The 15,710-nt window shown below is 45.1% G+C and overlaps 1 protein-coding gene across 2 annotated transcripts in view; it reads left to right on the top strand.

The window, feature by feature from the left end:
- LOC119169646 (uncharacterized) overlaps nt 1-14,227 on the top strand; it is a 375,903-nt gene extending 361,676 nt beyond the window's left edge. The window contains exons 1-4 of one of the 2 annotated variants that reach the window (XM_075887142.1): nt 7,783-7,903; nt 11,335-11,445; nt 12,052-12,234; nt 14,016-14,227. In XM_075887142.1, coding sequence (XP_075743257.1) covers nt 11,344-11,445; nt 12,052-12,234; nt 14,016-14,135 — 405 coding nt within the window. In that variant the 5' untranslated portion in view covers nt 7,783-7,903; nt 11,335-11,343 and the 3' untranslated portion in view covers nt 14,136-14,227. Of the gene's footprint in view, nt 1-7,782; nt 7,904-11,334; nt 11,446-12,051; nt 12,235-14,015 lie in introns of those variants that run through there. The other variant, XM_075887143.1, reaches the window with a different exon arrangement.
- The last annotated feature ends 1,483 nt before the right edge of the window (nt 14,228-15,710 follow it).

Genomic DNA, 15,710 nt, shown 5'->3' with positions numbered 1-15,710 from the left:
CATACTGATATTTGTTGACACAGTCAACCCGTGGTGCACCCAGCAACGACGCTGTAAAGGTAACACGAGGCATAAAGTAAGGCACGGGTGATGATATTGTAAATACTTTATTCCGTTTTACTGAACGGCCGAGGACCCTTCAGGCGAAGCTTAACGACGCCAATACTGTGTAATCCGTGCCGTTCGTGTCTAGTCGAACATCATCGATGTCCGTGCGGTGCGCTGTCCGTCGTGGGGTGGGAAAGCACTGATGGTAGCGGGAAGGGAACCCCGGGTCAGGTGATGCCTTAACCCCTAGTCACAACCTTAGAAGAGTAGGTGGCCGTCTGCCATCCGGGTGCGGCTGCACAACGAAGAGGAGGAAACGAAATGTCGAACACGCCCGGTATGCACGGTGGTACCACCGCTCGCTGGATTTCGTGCCGACTGGTTTTGCCCCCGCGATCTCCAACGACGGCGCAGCTCTGACTGACTGGGCTCGCCCTACGCCATCGCCTGACGCCAGCAAGAGCTCTCGTCAAGTGGTGTCCCGTCCTCGGATTCCTGCGACCGTGTCCATCTTTCCTATCTTCTCCTTACTTCTGTCGTTCACTGTCCCTGCGCCTCGCTCCCTCCTCCCTCTCTCTCTATCTTTTTACCTTTTAATCCTATCCTTTTAATCCCTTCTTAACCCCCAGCCCTCGTGAGCTACTGTTGAGGTGTCCTCCCCCCGGGGGGAGGGAGGACACCTCACCAACTCTGCCGCCACTCCCCCCCCCCATTGGGGGGGAGGGAGAGTTGGCGGGTTTCGGGAGTGGCGGTAGCACGGCGATGGCCGTAGTGATACGGCGCCTCGATTTGGGTGGCATCGGCGTGGTTGGTTGTTCGAGGGTGACCGTCTCAGCCTCGTGAGGCACTTGCAGCGCGAGGCTACGCTTGAGACTCGTCCTCGATCTCCACGCGGCTGGCGAAGTTCATTATGTCGGCCAGTGCCACCACCTGACAACAGGCACGGCAGTCGTGAGAGACACCGTCAGGGGCCGATCCTGAAGAATAGCGATACATCGTAGGAGACCTGCTCCTAAAATATAAGTGCCCTTATAACAAAATACGTCGGGCGATTAGGTTAATTTATCGCTGTGTACTACGCTTGACCACGCTTTATTTGTTTAGTGGCGAGAGTGTTAGCAACATTCTTGTTTCTATTGCAAACACATCTGGTCATGCACTTACTTGCAGTTTTCCATATAAAAGGAAAAGCCTCCTAACAAGAAAAACCGATAGTCCCGGTTCAAGTAAATGGACATATTGGATACACGTGCTATCGGGGCATCAGTTTGTTTTAGATTCCATTCGGCTGGCAAAGTAATTGTCGACAATTAATTTTGTTCGGTGAGGCATTTTGAGCCGCTTGTGACGCGTTGCGACACTTGGAGGAGCAGATACCAACCATGCGTTACTTTGTACGTGGACGCTGAGATCGGCTTCTGCCGCGCAAGAAACAGTTAATCCAAGCAATGAACGCACTGGGACACACCAACGCCGACATGCATCAATACATCAACTCAGAAGAAAAAGATGAAGATGGTTTTCGTATCGCAGTCGCCTTAGGTAATTGCATCAGTTGCCATGTGAACATTTGCTTTTTTTCTACCGCGGACAAAACAGAAAGAAAACGTGAACGTTTTTCATCTTATTGGTTTCACCGATGTAACGTTATATATAAAGGAACTAAATAATTCACTAAACTTGAATATCAGCCGACATGAAACCTACATCAACAGGACAGCACTTTTCTTGGTTAAAGAAAGAAGGAAAAATAACTTGGCGGAAAAAAAATCAGAATATTTTACGGACTCATAAAACGTTTTCATTATACACATCGAGTACTGAGAGATCACTGGAACACCAGAGGACACTATTAATAATTTTTGAAATAGACTCGAATCGGTTTTAACAATTGTTTGCGTTGTTGAAGCCGCACTCATAAACTGATATTAGCGAGTAAGTATCCCCAAAACTAGAGTAGAGGACCAAGGCACAAACTATCACTTATGCACAGTTGTGAGCAAGTTGAGAGGAGACAAACTTTGCGTTCAATCAACGCTCACATGTATTGTGTGACGAACTGAACTGCAAGAGATACGTTGCCACTTGAGCATTTATTATTTGGAACACATTTGCGCTTGTGTAAGCTTTCAGCCATTATGTCCCTTAAACGGCAATTTCAATTTTGTATTTCATAGAAACCATGGCTGTACAAGCATAAGAGCCATTCGCAATCGGTCATTGTGACCGATTAAAAATTGTGACGGGCCGCCCATGCACTGCTCCGAGCTGTCCCGCAGTTTAGGCAGAAAGCCACGCCGAGGCAACTGCGTGCTTGAAGAACGTTACGTGTTTAGAAAAAGTGATGAACGATTCAGAGCTCTCTGTACTTTAGTTTGGGAGAGCTGAAAACCGTCCCTTGGGCCTCACATGCCATTGGTAGACCAAAAGGTAACGTGTGTTTAAAAAACGTGAGAAGCGATTTAGAGTAGGTACTCTGCTATGGGAGAGCATCAAACTGTTCCGTGGGCCTCAGCATACAGTTTGCGAAACTGACGATGTTTTCTTGCACTCGTGCGGTCATGAAATTCACGAAGAAGACGACCAATAATTCACAGGTATTATTTTTGGATGGCCCTGGTTAATACACGAAACCCCTAGTTATATTGGAGCGAGAAGCACTGCCAATAGTATGATAGAGTATGATGAAATTTCGCCCCCAATATCTACCTCTATCGAACATAACTGTACGTGCCGGTTTCAGTAGGCGAATCATGCTGCATGAACATTGTGCATTGTCCCTAACGAAAACCTCCCAATTAAAGCGGTTTAAACATCACTAACGGAGCAAAACACATGTAAACTACGAACAATTGAAGTCTCGCTAGCTGGACTACATTATCCAATTTTATCGAATCGTTGTTCTCGATGGCAGTTGCCCATGTGCTACAGGTACAGAATGGAAGTCGCAGGTCTCCTTAATTGTGTCCGCTTATTAAGAGCCTCAATCTCAACGCTATTTTATTTTCATGATACGCGCTGCATGTCACCGAAATGTGACGCAAATTCGTAATGCCTATTTATACGCACTATATACCTAAGCGATGTGAACAGCAATGCATTCAGTTGAAGTCGGCATAAGTACGCTCTAGTCTCAATATACTTTGCAAATGGCCCCAACTTAAGTATCTTTGTATTATCAGTTGTAATACCGTGATAAAGTACGCGGGATATGTTTCACCGCGGAAGCTGTTATGAGATCTAATAAGGTTCGCGTGCGTCGTAGTTGTCCGCCGCCGCCGCGGCCGGTGTCCGTAACCACTATTACCCGAAATGTAAAAAAAAAAGCTTAAAGAATAAAGAACACCGAGCTCCCGAGGAGATTATAATTCAGGTCCCTGGCGTACCAGCCCAGTGTTCTACCACCGAGCCAACGCCGGTGCTTGAAAACTTTTTCTTTAATACATGAAATGAATAACAATAATTGTGAACTACGCACAACATAATTAATCAGAAGTCAGATAAACATACACAAGTCTCCAGAAGAGGAAGACACTCCGGAATGCGGTCAAAAGTCTCAACAGCACTGCGCACTTGAGCAACGCCTTCTCGGAAGACAGACCCCATCAAGCGTGGTGACTCGGTGTGTCTATCAACCATGCGACGTTTCCATAATGAATAACGTCTCAAGAGAACGAAGATATCATACGGAGTATTATCGGTTAGGCTAGTTTTGAAAGGGAGGAACCTAATACCATGAGCTGTTATTGAAAGCTGTTTTCTGATTGTTCTTTTCAGAATGAACCAAAAATAAAATGCGTCACGACAACGAATAAAACAATGCTCTATCGTCTCAGGTTCGTGGCAGAGTCTACATTTACTGCCCAGGGCACATATATTGATTTTTCATTGAGCCACGTCTTCACTGGTAGAGTAGAAGTGTGCAGTGTAAAGCAAAATGTTTTCTTGGCAAGAGATATTCACATACTACAAGCACGAAATAATACATGGTGTGCAGACAAATGCGAATACGGTAGTCGATAAACAGGTTCCGGGAAAAGGTTACTCAGAAGTGGGGCGGTCAAAGTTTTCTGCAACTATTATACAAACACTTTAAACTAAATCTGCCTTTCATAAAATTGATAGTATGAACAATTTGATGATGAATTACCCCCCTGCCTTAAACTGTAATTCTTTAGCTGTTGCGACCTAAATAAAAGAAACGTGGTAACACAGACGGTTTGAAGGACCGCTAAAAGAAAGGGGTGGCACACGTCCTCAAGATAAAAAAAAATATTTACACCAAGTGTCTCCCAAAGAAACACCAGGCTGAAGCCACCTTTTTCAAGCGGAAGAAAAAGGTTGTCTCTCCTCATAGCTTCATATGAAGAGCACCAAACAAAACATACAAATATGCAGTGAAATGCTTGAATGTGCCCACGTGAGCACTGCAATACCTTCAGAACATAAATGAGCTTTGATGCAAAGAATATGTTGCACGCTTTTGCTCTCAAAAAGATGGAAAGGTCTCGTCCTTGCTACCTTTCAGAGAATAGTAGTTATCGCAGAGGTCCAATGTGGGCCGCTATTACAATAGTTATCGAGAGTGACACCAACATACCACATAGGAGTCGCACTTCAATGAATATTTGAGAAGACCGAAGGAGTTTTGGCGCACATGCCTAGCGAGAATCCTCCGCTTTTATCAAAATTTATGCTGGCGCCTGCGGCTTCACAGAAACGCAAAGTAGTGTTTACTGCTTTTTGAACACCGGGCTTATAAACAAAAAAGAAGGCAATACCATCTACATAGCCTAGAACATCAACTTTCTTAGCCCCATATCGGTATCCTTTTATGCTAGAATTCAGAACCACACTTAAACATAATGGCTTCATATAAATTGCAAAGAGCCATACTGGGAGCGAACATCCCCGACGTACACATAAATTCAAGTATAATATATTGGAAAGTGTGTGATTTATAGTTAGCCTTGTTGTGCACTTCTTATAACAGAGTGAAATACCATAGTACAGTACACCACCCAACTGCAGGTGCCTTAAAAGCCGGAACAAAAAAGCATGGTGTATCTTACCAAATACTTTAGCAAGGTCTATTTGCCGGAAGGCTGTCAATACTACTGTGAATATAGTAAACGACTGACCATGCTATATAGATATTTGTCTGTATATAGCGATTTCGAATTTCACATGCTTGATGGTCCCCTACAGACTTAGTAATCCCCGTATGTAGCCAATCGGTCACCAATGTCGCAAATATTTTTAGTCGACGTTGCATAACAATATAGGGCGATATCCATGGACTTTCTTTAATGCTTCAGGATCAGTACTTTTGGGGATTAATGTTGTTTGGCCCTGACAGAAAGAAGCAGGAAGTTCCTAACGTTCATAAGCCTCTTTAAAACGTTGCTCCAGGAAAGGTATCAGAAGTTCCTAGAATGTTATTTAAAATTTCCCACTGAGGCCACCTGGGCCAGGAGTTTTGTTCTTCTGGAACTTTGTTATTGCAAACTTGATTTCTTTCCCGGTTATGGGCTTATCAGCAGTGAGTCAGTCATTCTCTTATTAGTGGGGTGCAAGGGCAATGAAGTGGCCAGCTTCCTCCTCAAAATTCTCCTCAAGCTCAGCCGTGGCGAACAAACTTTTGTAATAATCCTCAAGCGCGGCTCTTATTTCACATGCATCTGTGTAACGAGAACTCTGTGACTCAATTTGCAGTATCTGTTTAGAAAGTGCATATCACTTTTAATCTCTGAGAGCTTTCTTAGTAGGTTCCTCTTCAGTGAAATGAGTAACACGGGGACAAATCATTGCCCGTACATCTGTGTCATGTTTTGATATCTGTGCTCGTATTACATTTATCTCATCAATGTACAATCCAGGCTCTTCACATTCAAAAATATGGAGCTTGTGAAGTAAATAATACCAACAGCGTTTCTAAGCGTTCTCTATTTGAGCTATTTCTCATGAAATACTAATCGTCTGATACTTAACATTTTCTTTGAGCCTTTTTCATTGAGCAAAGATTGGCAGCTGCCGACACTGTGTTACCTTTCGTACCAATTATTTGACTATTTTTACGAAGCAATGCTCGCAAAACAAGTGTACGTCAAGCTTTCATAGGTCCCAGTTTAGAGGGATTTTACGAAAAATTATTGGCCCCAAGAACAGTGACTAAGCAATGGTCTGTATAAAATATGGGCTTAACAACATAATTATGAATGTTATGAATATGAGACCATAGGCTCACAGATACATACACACGGTCGAGCCAAGCAAGAGAGTCACCCTGAGAGTAAATTATGGTCATTAATTATTTTATGCAGTAAAGCTGCACTTGCATCAAACGATTCGTTATACATGAATGATCTCTAGCATCACAAAAACAGTTTACGTCTTGCAAAACTATCAAATTTCTGTCATTGTTTAACAGCGAAGTTAAAGAGAGGAAAAAAAAACACATTCTTGTCATTTACCTAGGTGGGAGCATAGACACAGATAAACCTCCAATTGTAGGAATGAAAAAAAAGTCATAACAAATGAGGTGGCCTTCACCATAAACATGTATAGCGACGTCAAAGTTGATATAGCCGCTTTCAAACTAATAAAAAGCATCCAGCGGAAGCACCATGGGCTTGGCTCATGTATAGATCATAATCTCGAAAAACTTCCAGTGCAAAGTCGGCGTCACGAGGAGACGAAATCTTGGTCTCTTGAACTGCAGCTACATCAATGTTGTACTGCTCAAGCACGTGGTGCAACTGCCACTGGCGCCGTACTTTCCGCATGCCACGTACGTTGGGTGTCGCTATACACATGGGAAAGGTTAGCATAATATACACATTTTGCTCTCAAAAGCTTTGTTGGTCGCCTTGGCACGCTTGATGTCGGGAAAGGTGTCATGCGCTAGTATGAGTAATAAAGCGCTTTAGAACAGCCAAGGAACAAGCAGGCGTCAAACAATGTGAATTGCGTAACAAGTGGGCCGTCGAATGCTCCAACTCATTACTCAAGCTTCAGCCATAATTATTCCTCGTCATGAGCCACAGCATAAAACATTGCACAAAACTCCTTGCAAGTGTGGTAGCACGTGTCTCCGAATAATGGCGAAGGATGACATATTGAATGTCTCCATATACTACACAAGATAGCTGATGATCTATGTCGTAGTGGGTACCCTGCAGGTGTGCTTATAGCAGTTACTCAAAAACGGTTTAAAAAAGTTATCAGAGCCCACTCTTTCCGATCTCGCTGTGACTGTGCTGTGCGTTGCACGCAGGCCTGGCGGTTTTTTTCTTCTTTGAAATGGGCAGTACTGGCAAAACGCATGTCAGTGTGCACTTCACAGAACGACAGCAACGAAAAAACAAGCAGACAGACGGACAAATAAAAAAAAAACAGACCATGTCCCGTTTGCAATAACAGTGTCCAGGAGGATAATGAATGGTATATATAGATTCCCTCCACAAGCAGCTCTCCCTCAATACGGCTTCTCTAAATCTTCGCGAATCGCGCGCGGATCCTTGTAGGCACTTCTACAAGGATGTCGATCTTGTTCTTTCGAAAAGAGAAAGAAACGTGCAGAAAGGGGTGGCTCCATTGGACAACCTCTGGGTACAACTTGGCGGGTTTCGTCGTGGCGCCGTGGCATAGTACTGCGGCCGCAGGAAATGAGGGAATAACTACAAAGGCCGGCCGGCGTTGCTTAAGGCCATGGCTATAGCATATAAGCGTGCAGCTCAGCGTCCCGTTAAGACCAGAAAGCTTTGGGAAAGCGAACCAGCCAGTTGTGCACTCCACGGGCAAGTGTATCTCACTGCGTAGCCGTTGAGTCGAGTCAACGATCAACGTCTTTAAGGTGAGTACGAACAGAATGTTTTCGGATTATTCAAGTACCTAGGTCTAGCTGCTCCCAAGAAACGCTGTTCAATCCAGCTGGTAAACTTGGAAGATTCGGAAGCGTTACAAGGTAGCAGTTTCATTTTATAACAAAGGCAGCCGCCTGCCGACTTGGTGTTAAGCTTTAACCCTACGGTCTCCAATGCTGTCATTGTTCAGAGAAGAAACCCTCGCTTAAAGGGTATGAAATTGATAATAATATTATGAATTGATCGGGGTTAACATCCCAAAACCACCATATGATTCTAAGATGTGCCGTAGTGGAGAGCTCCGGAAATTTTGACCCCCTGGGTTTTTTCAACGAGCTCCTGAACCAAAGTACACTGGTCTCGAGCGATTTCGCCTCCATCGAAGATAGGGCCGCCGCAGCCGGGATTCGATGCCGCGACTTGTGGAGGTTTCGGATTGGATAACTGTGCGATGGCCTGACTACGCTCCAGCCGGGGGCACTGAAAATGGAATGCCCGCAGCCTTCGACAGATAATATGCGTGTAGAACTGAGACAAAAAGAGCTTTAGGTCGTTTTCGAGAGAGACCAATACATGCCACCATACAGGGTCCTTTTTATAGAGATAAGATGGGCATTGAGGAATGTGAAAGATACGGTAGACATTGTTTACAAAGGCGGATCTCCGTGAGCCACGAAAAAGTTTGGATTGGCACGGTTTCACCGGTTGGTATTTCTGTGTCTTCAAGCGCTACGTAGTGGAGAAGACAATGAACCTGGTTGTATGACGCTCACTTTGTTCCCCCTAGGAACAGTAGCACGTCGTGTGAAGAGGATAGTGCTGGTACGCCCATTGGGTTGAGGTAATGAAGTTACAAACACCATGTGCTGGTGGCAATAGGGTTAATCTATCTGTACAGGTGCATGCGACTCCAAGAGAAGCCTTGTTTTTGGAGAGACACGCACGCTGAGGTATCTTTTGCCTCGTTGCCTTAAGCGGCCTGACGTTTATTACACTACTTTGATGCTTGCATCCCCGCAGTCCTGTCGAGTGCTTCCGCAAAAAGACCCCCACAAACCGTTGGACATTTACGAAACAATGAACTGTTTTATGCTCGAAATTATACGTATACAATCCAAGTAAAATGAAGCTTATGAAGAGAGAAAGAACCATGGTATGGTATAAAACAACGGCTCCTGTACCTAACCAGCGGGACGGGGATGCTAGTCCCAGAAGCAGCGGAAAGCAAATATTACGCTTAGGCTAGGCGCGACAGTTCTTTCTATAGCACTCTGTGTATAGGAGGAGAGATATGGGTGCGCCTGCTTAGAGAAGGTGGCCTCTCCTTACCACCTTCTTTTTCAATACCATTTATTTTACCCGAGGTTTTTGTACATTACCTTCGTTTTTTGCAGATTAATTTTAAGACTCACCTTTCTGCTCTCTTTGTCTAACTCCGTAATCATGAGTTGCACTTTGTTCCCTGAGTTACTCAGCAATGCAATGTCATCGGCGAAGCGCAGGTTACTAAGGTACTTTCCATTAACTCTTATCCATAACTGTTCCCATTCTAGGCTTCTGAAAACCTTCTGTAAGCATGCGATAAATCGTATTGGAGAGATTGTGTCCCCCTGCCTTACACCCTTCTTGATTGGTATTCTGTTGCTTTCTTTATGAAGCACTATGGTAGCAGTTGATCCCCTGTAGATTTTTTCAAGGATGCTTATATATACTTCATCGACGCCCTGATTCTGCAGTGTCTGCATGACGGCTGATATTTCTACTGAATCAAACGCCTTCTCGTAATCTATGAAGGCTAGGTAATAGTGTACTTCAAGTTGTAAAAGACTACGTCTACTTAGGGCAGGTAATAACCGCGGAGCGGAACCACGAGATTGAAGTGACTAGAAGAATAAGAATGGGGTGGAGCACATTTGACAAGCACTATCAAATTATGACAGGTAGATTGCCACTATCCCTCAAGAGGAAGGTATTTAACAGCTGTATCTTGCCGGTACTTGACTACGGAGCAGAAACCTGGAGACTTACGAAGAGGGTTCAGCTTAAATTGAGGACGACGCAGCAAGCAATGGAAAGAAAAATGGTAGGTGTAACCTTAAGAGACAAGAAGAGAGCAGAGTGGATTAAGGAACAAACGGGGGTTAAGGATATCATAGTTGAAATCAAGAAGAGGAAATGGACATGGGCTGGGCATGTAGCGCGTAGATAGAATAACCGCTGGTCATTAAGGGTAACTAACTGGATTCCCAGAGAAGGCAAGCGGGTTAGGGGGAGACAGAAGATTAGGTGGGCAGATGAGATTAGGAAGTTTGCGGGTATAAATTGACAGCAGCAAGCACAGGACTGGGTTAACTGGCGGGACATGGGAGATGCCATTGTCCTGCAGTGGATGTAGTCAGGCTGATGATGATGATGATGATTATTATTTTACCAGTAACGAAGCGGCACCGCGTGCTCAATGAGGTGTTGCTGAAGTAAGCATCCTTTCTTCAAACTAGTGCTCCAAAAGGGGTTCCCGATAGGTGCGTTCTTATGCATCGAGAGCAATTGAACAGTGTCGAGTAGCTTGCAGACGGCAACACCTTGCCCCATCCGCGGTGGTCTAGTGGCTAAGGTACTCGGCTGCTGACCCGCAGAACGCGGGATCGAATGTCAGCCGCGGCGTCTGCATTTTCGACGGAGGCGAAAATTCTGTAGACCTGTGTGTTCAGATTTGGGTGCACGTTAAAAAACCCCAGGAGGTCGCAATTTCTCGAGTCTTTCACTAAGGCGTCTCTCATAATCCTATGGTGATTTTGGGACGTTAAACCCCACATATAACATATCAATAAGCAGATGTCAACGCCACCCATGGGAAAGAGGAAGCACACATGCAGTTCCCGGATATACCCAAAGTATATCCGGGAACTGCATGTGTGCTTCCTACCGAAGGTAGGTAGAGGAGGGGGTGTAGGAAAACGATGGCTTATCGAAAGCTCAAGCGAGGGTCACGGTGGGCATGACCATATGCATGGAATGCTAGATCATCACACGTTGATTGATTTGTAGCACAGTGGTGTTTATCGCAGGGAAAAAAAGATGAGTAGATAGGTCAGGTCAGGTTTGCAATTCAGCTTTGTTCAGCTTTACAGCATACGTGATAGCTGTGTGTCTCACGTTACGAATCGCGGATATTCACGAGACGATTTAACTTTTGCCTGGATTAATGTGGGTAATTAATGTGGGGGAAATTAATGTGGGTTCGTTTATTTTCGACTCTCTTTCTTTTTCCAGTTCATTCTTGTTTCTCAAAAATTTTAAACTAAAAATTCATAACTAAAAATTTATAACGTAGAACATGTACGCGGTGTGACGTACGAAAAGCTTTTGTAATTCCCAGGCTCAAATACGTTATACCATGTTCTTGCGTGTTTGCGTCCAGAGTGCAACCATGACTGCTTTGTCAGCTACGTCCTTCGCCTTGGTGCTGATCTTGGGAGCGTTTATTCGGGAGTCAAGCGCCGACGAAGGCTTCTTCAGAAATCGCGGTCCGGTAAGTCATGCATCGTTTGACAAACTACCAGAAAAATATACGTTAGGGCACCGCAGACGCATATTTCGTTCAGTCTGTAGTCAGATATAAGTTTAGAAGTCAGTCGTCGTTTTTTCCTCAAAGGCTTATGTACTCAAACTTGCATAAATCAGCATGCACTCCAGACTCAAGTCGTAAGCCGAACGGCTGGTGATCTCGTCTTTGAAAAAAATTGCCGAGTGCATATGTGAGACAAGCTGCTTAGCTGCGCGGTGCGGTGCCTCTCTGTACTCCTTGAGCTGCATACTACCATAGAGTAGTCAAATCGAGCAGCAGGACATGCACGAGCAATAATCAAAAGGTTCATTTGGCCTTGTGTTGGCCAGGCACTTCGATTAGATGGCCGGATTCTGACGCTCATAACAATATCAATCCGTAACAACAGAGCAATATAAATAGTGGCTGAATGTCGCCTGAACAATACGCTGGTCTTACAATAGAGCAACTCCAGTAAGTACCGAGCAACAACTTTTTTTTATAATACCGTATGCGTTAGCAAAAACTGTGAGTACCAGTTATACGTCACTCACTCATATCTCGATTTCCGCTTTGCCCACGCATGCGCAGATGCCGGAATCGCTGCAGGCGTTGCTGCACAGCGAAGGAGACACGCAGGTGCTGGGTAAGGTGGACTCTTTCAAGGCGTCGGGCAGCCCAGGCAGCTCCGGCACTGTCACCGTCGCCGGTGAATTCGAACTTCCAGCACTGGCGGCACTCCCTCAACACGACTGTCACATTGAAGTGCAAGTGGTGAGCAGGGGCGACTGATTATCGCCTAGCCATCAGACTTCACGAACGTCGCATACGGTCGGAGACCTATACGCGCTACTCCGTATACGTCAACGTCTAGTTTCGTTGGTATGAGTGGCGTGCGTTAACGTCTCTGAAACCAGCATAATACCAGCATAATCGGACGCGAAGCTCCGTAAATTTTATGCGTACATTGAGTGCAGGGTCTTTCGTTATTTATGCGCAGAAGTTAATAGCGTTCCGCCCGCGTCGTAATCACAGCGAAGCATGCTAAACACAGTGTGTTTATGCTACATTGACGTCACTACAGATGTCATGTTGAAGTATCAGTAATGAGTACTGTAGAAAGCTGCGTCCATGACGTTAGGTGCATGCTATCAGTAGAACGAAAGGGCGATGAATTGGCGCTGATGGTGGTTGTTTGCAGTGTCTTGCTGAGTTATGTGCTTACAAAGGAAGATGAGACAGAATGAAAAACGATGTCGTCCATCTGTTATTGTTTGTAGGATACACATGGAATAAAGCAACTTGTGATTTGGAGATTTTGTGGTCAGTTCTGCGCATAACCACTAAATGATTTGATGCATTTGCACCAATTTCAGCTTCATAAAATTGCTGGTGACATACGCTACGTATACATAGTTTATACTAGGCTACCATACCGACATGCGATCCATAACAGCAACAAACGCACGTCTGTTTCAGCACTTGCGAAGCAGGCGAAGAAATACCTGATTTACGGCAGGGGTCTAATTATGCCTCGAGGTGATCAATAGCTCGAAGGAAATGCGAAGATATTTTATCATTAACAATATGCGGTTGTTTCACTGGCTCTATAGTTCGTCATCGATATCCAAACTACATTCTCTACAATTATGTAAAACTCTAGAGCCTGCTGCCAGCTCAAAACTTGGGAATGGTCTCACAGCTTGAGAAGTACAATTCTAGAGTGGAATACAATCCTATATACACAGTTGTAAATCGACCTTTCTGTGCGTCAAATTTATCTTTCGTACTATGCAAAGGCGACTACGTAAAAAGAACTGTTTAATGCTGAAATCGCGCGCAATGAAACTGCAAAATTCACGGTTACAGTAAACCATTGTGGTATTAATTGACACTCGCGTTTGTTATATGGTTGTGATGTATTCCTATTTCACCCACAAAACCTAATCAATGCTCAGCGCAGATGATGCTGAAATGTTTGGGAGACTTCACGATTGTTTTAAATCCTTCTGTTAAGATCACACGCGGGACGCGAACAGTCAACTTTATTCGAGAGCTTATACAAGCACGTGTGGTGAGGCTTGAATGTTTGATGCCGCATGTATAAATTTCAACGCAGCTCACCGCAGATCAGTTTACCGACGCTCCGTTCGTTTGCTGGGCGTGTGTTCACCCAAATGAAGTGTTTCATCTTGAACGCACTGATCGCTGCCTTAATAAACGTCACGATCCCGTTAAAAATACGCTACGAAGGTTAATATAGTGAGCTATACTAACATCTATAGCCTTCTTAGCTCAGATTACATCTACGTATTCTTCAGCATCGGCCTTTCATGTTCGTAATCTCGTGTATCTTCGAATGAGATTGGTCTTTGAAAGTGAATGGATGAAAAATAGTTTCCTCAAGCATGCAGCCGATATGGTTGCACGTTTTAAGTATTGCCGGATTGACTTGGGACATGGCTGCCACGCAACAGAAAAAAGCATCTCCCATTAACTCTAAAGCAATGTTTCCTTTCTCTTCTTTCGCCCATGTTTCACGTTCCCTTGCCCAGACGGAGCGGGTGCGTGGTCACTGCTCCGCACTGACGTTGCTGGGCAAGAGCTTCCCGGTGTGCAAGAACGGAGACAGGATCTCGGTCAACAACCACGAGTGCGCCCACATGGCTGCCTGACCACGCCACTGACATCTGCTGGGTTCCGCGTTTGTTTCCGCTTGGTTGTGACTGCCACACAGATAATAAAATAAAATAATTGTTTCACCAAAGCATACGCTCTTCTTAAGAAATGTTGCCTACTGCATGTTATAAGTCAACACGTCCAGGATACTGTGTATATGGCCAGGTCAGAGCCAGAGATATTTTTTGTAGGATGGGGGCTATAAGTAGAAGTTAAATCACTTGCTATGTATGTCTATAGTGCGTTTGTGTGTTTGCGCATGCGCGTTGGCAGGAGGTGGCGAAAAGGCGTTTGCCTTCGTCACAGCTCTCCATCCACCCCCACCACGACATAAAGCGAATTTGGACCACCCAAGCCTAAACAATGCCAACGTGCATGTGCGTTCGCGTATATATATACATGCAAAACGCGACAACTTGGGGGGGGGGGGTAGTATCCCCTACCGTTGCTGCTCCATGTGCATTTTGTCCAAGAGGTGAATTGATGAAGGCTTCAAGGTGCCACATTGGTTTCCTTTCTTACATTGTGATAACGCATCCAAGACAAGAGAACAGAGGAAGAGAAGCGGGCGCAGAGCTGTGTTAGCTGTGTGTCGTTATGATCCTTCTTCTCCATGCCTTTATCACGCTTTACAACAGAGCAATTGCCGTCACAGCAAGCTCATTTAGCCTCCATTATAGAGTTTCGCAGCGTTTTCCCTTGCTGATGGCCGAGAGAGAGTCTTTACGAACTTATTTTTTTTCCTTTCCTTCCCCGTACGCTGAGTAAACAGGTATACTACACCGCGTCTGCGCCGGTGACCGATCATTTTATTTCTGTTTTTCCCACTAGCTGGTTCCTTTCGTAAACTAGTTTTTTCCGATAGACAGTATGCGATGATGCAGTCTGAATGCTTCTAAACGAACTTGCCGGACGTGGTTCCCAGCACACGCCCCATAACAAATATAAGACATCTCGTGTAAATACGGGAGTCCGTGCCACTCGACACAACCAGCAAAGCCTATACCGAAAGCAACACGTGGCTCGGCAGATGCGCAGTATGTGAGAAGCATGATCACTTTACTATCGCGCCATCGATGAGCGCCTTCGAGAAAGGTGCACACTGACGACGCTGTGCGTGTGATGGATATAGCCTCCCCGCTTGAGCGCTGCCCTTGTTCCTAGCCTCACGTATATAAGTGTAGGCATAGGCGTCGCTGATAGCTCCGTGTTGCAATGGCTCCCGTGTATACGCTACGAATGTGCTCACGACTTATATGATCAAAGAGAAACGCTTGCCTCTTTCTTAGACAATACATGCCATGAAAACAACAGTGAATTTATACAGTGATGGGGGTGGTGGCAGCAACGTTGCCGCAGTCGTTATTGGCCTATACAAGCTACCTGCTGAATTCTTGCAGGAACAGTCACACCCGCGCGTGATAACGAGCGACGTACAGTCACGCTCAATGTGAGTTGCAACACGTTGGCTGTGATTAGAGTGCCCCCCAAGCCTGAATAACGACACCGACGAACGTTAAACTGGTTCACAAAGCACCGCTAAATATAAAAAAAAGCTTAATTAACTATGT

Source organism: Rhipicephalus microplus, chromosome 2, assembly GCF_043290135.1.
Source record: "Rhipicephalus microplus isolate Deutch F79 chromosome 2, USDA_Rmic, whole genome shotgun sequence".
NCBI lineage: Eukaryota > Metazoa > Arthropoda > Arachnida > Ixodida > Ixodidae > Rhipicephalus > Rhipicephalus microplus.
The sequence above is the reverse complement of the archived record's forward strand: the minus strand, read 5'-3'. Positions and strand labels throughout refer to the sequence as shown.